The following is a 4,084-nucleotide window of genomic DNA, read 5'->3' as shown; positions in this document are numbered from 1 at the left end:
GGGGCGGGAGGATCAGCTGTGAGGAAGTGGGCACAGTCATTAAGGGAACAGAGGAGGTTGAGATTTTCGAACCATAGGTCGTAGTTGTCAAATGTGAGCGGTACTATGGACAGTCGGGCAGGATCGGTGGAGGAGTTTGGGGCCGCGGTGGATGCGGCGGTTGGGGGAGGGTTCATAGCTGGGGATTCAAGAAGGACTTGAGCGAAAAGGTCTTCAGAGAGGGTGCAAAGTTCGTCCTCGCGATCAGCAACAAGGCGAAGTTGGGCTCGGCGTTGGGCGCGGTCGGAACGGGAGGAAGGAGGATCGATAGTGGGGGAAGTATCGGCGAATCGCCGGAGGGTGACGGCAAGGTGCCGGTTGAGGTGACGGCAAGGTGCCGGTTGAGGAGATCGGCGAGGCGCCGGCGTAGAGCGGGAAGAGAAAGGCGAGGGAGTTCAGCGTAAAGGGTCCATAACCTGTGATCAAGGGCGATGATGCCCACTCAGTTTACTGGAGGGGGCGACGACGGGCTTAAGTACTGTGGTGTGGTGTGGCTAAACGTGTCCAGGTGGCTATCGTACAGCAATTCTCGACGTTCTGCTGTCTGTTGAACGCTTCTCGACGAGCACCCGACTTGCCATTTCCCGACATTGGTGAATTCAGTTTGAGGTCTGCTTGCAAACTCCACTTCAGGGGACAAACTTTTGTCAGCCGTATCTTGCCCGCACGCGTGCAATATTGCAGCACTCTTCCTTTGCGATAAACCGCAATACACTGTTTTTAGAGAACGCGGCTCTCTTCGAACATCTCAAGACGGACGAAGAATGAGTAAAGCCAAGACTATAGCGATGGAGTTTTGACGGTGGGCAACGAATTCTGTTGGCAAATCCAGAGTCATTACATCGACCCCGCAGCTTTCCGCGGTTCTCTATTACCATGACAACTTTTTCATCTCGTTCACCGGGCCGACTTATTTCTCGGTGGCCCTGTAAATTTGTGGATCTATCGAAATGAAAAGATTTATTTGGAGACGCCTCGGTGTCCTAAGCTCTAAGCCTAGCAGAAACAATTTGCCCCCGTCCCCGTCAACCTTGTGCAAGAGTTCTCCAAGTTTGAGGACGACAAGCTCCCGAGTATATTCGCAAAAGCTCCATACGCGCAAATCCTGAATCTTGTGAAGGCGTATTTTGTCTTTATCCCCATTTTGCAAAACACATGTTGTAAGATCCGGCTTTTTCGAGAATGCCAAGCATTGCCGTGGTGAGGGCTTCGGCGGTCATCATCGCATGCTCTAGTTTGATAGCAGCATTGACGCTCGAGCATCTTACTCGTTCGGGAACGCCTTCACGGATATGGTCGCAGTTATTCGTACGAGGAGATCAGGCATGCCGCGCCCAACGCTATCATGACATCAACTCAATGAATCTCACTGAAAATGACTTTATTCCGTACCGCTGCTTCAATCACAATGATCGCCATCTCACAGTATTGGGCATGCATCTCAAAGAGTTCAACCAGTCGGTTTTGCAATTTAAGATGAATGGTATTAATCTCGTCGATTTGGATATTCATTCAGGGCACAGAACATTTGCGATCAACGCGCCCATCAACAGAACGATGGTTCGTCACAACGACTCGCAAATCTTCCAATACAAGATTGACCGGTGCAACTTTCGGATGGAATGTTCAAATTATTACGACAAAAGAAAGGACGAGCTCAACCTGTGCGTGTACACGCGCCGAAAGCTCGAAGTGATCCAGCCCTTTCTCAATTTCTATCAAGTCTTTGCAGACCGGATATTTGTCTACAATAACGAGCGAAAGCACGCCGAAACCTTCCATCCCCTTGAATCGCACCCCAAACAATTCAAGGTCATTCCGTGGTACCTCGATGAACTTCGGGACCTTAACATATCCTCGTCAGTGTACGACGAACTCGTTGCCCACAACTATCGCAACTACTCACGCGATGCACAAAAGGTTCAGACAAATGATTGTATGTACAAGAACAGGAACACCAACATGGTTCTTATGGTTGATGATGATGAATATCTCAACTTTTTGAACCGCAACTTTTATCGCCAGATTTACGAAGAAGTCAAGGACGACTATGACGACATTGTGATGTATAGAAACTTTTGCAACACGACAATCGTTGCCGAGACTCGCCTCAGCGCTGTGTTTGCAAAAAGTTCTGCCCAATGTCCAATGGACAAGCGACCGCGGCTGGAAAAGGCCTTTGTTCTACCAAAGAATTGCCGCTTGTACGAGATCCACAGATGCACGAGCAAGAACTCGTACAGTCTTCGGCATCTCAATATTTATCTCGCCCATGCTTCCTACCGATGAAGGAAAACTGACACTGTTGCAAGAAAAGGACAAGCAGAGGTTGTTATTGAACAGTAAGAAACAGAATATAATATTTTTAGTACAACACTATGCAAGCCTAGCTAGTCAGGATCAAGAAAGATCGAAAGACTGCGCTTTCCTTATCCACTTGAAATGAAGTCTATGTCACAGGCCGCATAAAGTCTTCCTGGGCCGTCTCTCTAGTAAAGCATCCTTCTATCTTTCCTGCTTTTCTCAGAGCCACAAAAAAAAACGCGGTGGCGGCATAAAAGTCTTCCGCCCCCCCTCACCCCCCCAACTCTTTCCGACCACACTCGAGCACAAAAACAACACTGCATGAGGCAAATAGGTTCATTTGCGACATCATCTCAGCTTGGTCGCAATAGCCGCGGCAGCACTTTCCCCTCCTGCAAGCAGAGCCGCTGTGGCGATATCCACAGCCTCTACTTTGACTGCGTCAACCGTAGCCGAGGCCGGGACAATGCCACACCAGAGCTTGATAGAATCGTAGATCAAAAACTGCCCCCCTATCATGCAACTAACCTGGACGACCCTTGCACCAAGACCAAGGAAGAGGCCTGCAAAGCCAGCGGTCCTCGCGACGCGGACAATTTGGGACCAAGCCGAGCCTTCGCCCTCTTCCTGGTTAATCTTGGACAAAATGGTATCGCCCGGGTGCGAGATGATGGCGGCCGTGATGCCAGCGAGCAGGCCGGCGATGCTGGAGATGGAGGCGAAGGCTTCCTCGCCCTCTATGCGCAGGACGGTGCGGACGAAGCCCTTGACGAGGGTGACGGCGAGCTCGAAACTGACAAACTGGCCCACCGTGTACGGGACCTGTTTCATGAGCATGGCCGGGAGCCCCTTGTACCAGCCGTGCAGGCCCTCGCTCTTGAGCAGCAGCGACAGCCCCGTGAAGACGCCGTTGGGAAAGGCGGAGTCGGCGACAGCGCGGATACGGATGGCCTCCATGGGGCAGAGCAAGGTGCACGCGATGCACTCTGCGAGAAAGCCGGCGGCGGCGGCGATGGTGAGCGGCGGCTTGAGGGCGTGGGTGGGGTCGGTCGAGAGCAGGACCTTGAAGACCTCGTAGAACGAGTACTTGAAAGCGCCGTGCAGGAAGTAGCCACCGGCCGTCGGGGCCAGGCCCTTGAGGAGGGTGAGCGGGCCCTCCTCCGCGACGATCTTCCGGAAGGCGTCCAGCATGCCTGTGTAGCGGCCGGACGTGGTCTGGATGCGGGTCTTGACGACGTCGATGGGGGTGCAGGCGGCGTGGGTCAGGAAGGCGCACACGCCGCCGGCGAGGAAGAACTGGAAGAAGCGGGTGGGGGTGATGGCGCGGGCGGCGTAGGCGTCGGTCAGGCGCGACGCGAAGAAGAGCGCGAGCGCGGCGAAGGCCACGGTCTGGAGGAAGCGGTCCAGGCGCGCGTGGAGCGTGTGCGAGTGCGGGAGGAGCGCGCGCGCGAGGAGGGAGAGAAGGAAGAAGAGAGGGATGAGGAGGGAGACTGGGACGGGGGATAGCGGGGAGGACGCGGCGCTCGCGGAAAAGAAAAGCACGGCCATTGTGGGGAGGAGGAGCAGCAGCAGCAACAAGGAGTACACGGGGCGCGACGAGCGCGAAGCCGGCGAGACCGGGGCGCTCGTCGGTCGGCCGAGCAGGGCAATGGTGGGAAGGTGGGGCAGGAAGAGGGAGAGGGTAGTGGGGGGGTCAGAGATGGGGGATGGGTGTGTGAGATGGGATGGATGCGGAATGGTG

General features: G+C 54.4%; 3 protein-coding genes; 1 reads left to right on the top strand and 2 right to left on the bottom strand.

Moving 5' to 3' along the window:
• Nucleotides 1-1,035: 1,035 nt before the first annotated feature.
• Nucleotides 1,036-1,302, bottom strand: CHC_T00001076001 (hypothetical protein). The gene has a single exon (XM_005712431.1). It carries the CDS (start codon nucleotides 1,300-1,302, stop codon nucleotides 1,036-1,038), a length of 267 nt encoding a protein of 88 aa, XP_005712488.1.
• Nucleotides 1,303-1,398: 96 nt separating this feature from the next.
• CHC_T00001075001 (hypothetical protein) lies at nucleotides 1,399-2,406 on the top strand. XM_005712430.1 is given in 2 exon segments: nucleotides 1,399-2,328; nucleotides 2,329-2,406. 1 exon segment carries the CDS (start codon nucleotides 1,399-1,401, stop codon nucleotides 2,326-2,328), a length of 930 nt encoding a protein of 309 aa, XP_005712487.1. The 3' UTR covers nucleotides 2,329-2,406.
• A 285-nt stretch (nucleotides 2,407-2,691) lies between these two features.
• Nucleotides 2,692-3,891, bottom strand: CHC_T00001074001 (hypothetical protein). Its single transcript, XM_005712429.1, has one exon. The coding sequence runs from the start codon at nucleotides 3,889-3,891 to the stop codon at nucleotides 2,692-2,694; it is 1,200 nt and encodes a 399-aa protein (XP_005712486.1).
• Between the last annotated feature and the right edge of the window lie 193 nt (nucleotides 3,892-4,084).

The sequence above is a fragment of the Chondrus crispus genome, genomic scaffold (assembly GCF_000350225.1).
Source record: "Chondrus crispus Stackhouse genomic scaffold, scaffold_861, whole genome shotgun sequence".
Lineage (NCBI taxonomy): Eukaryota > Rhodophyta > Florideophyceae > Gigartinales > Gigartinaceae > Chondrus > Chondrus crispus.
Note: the sequence above shows the minus strand (reverse complement) of the source record. Positions and strands in the feature narration are given on the sequence as shown.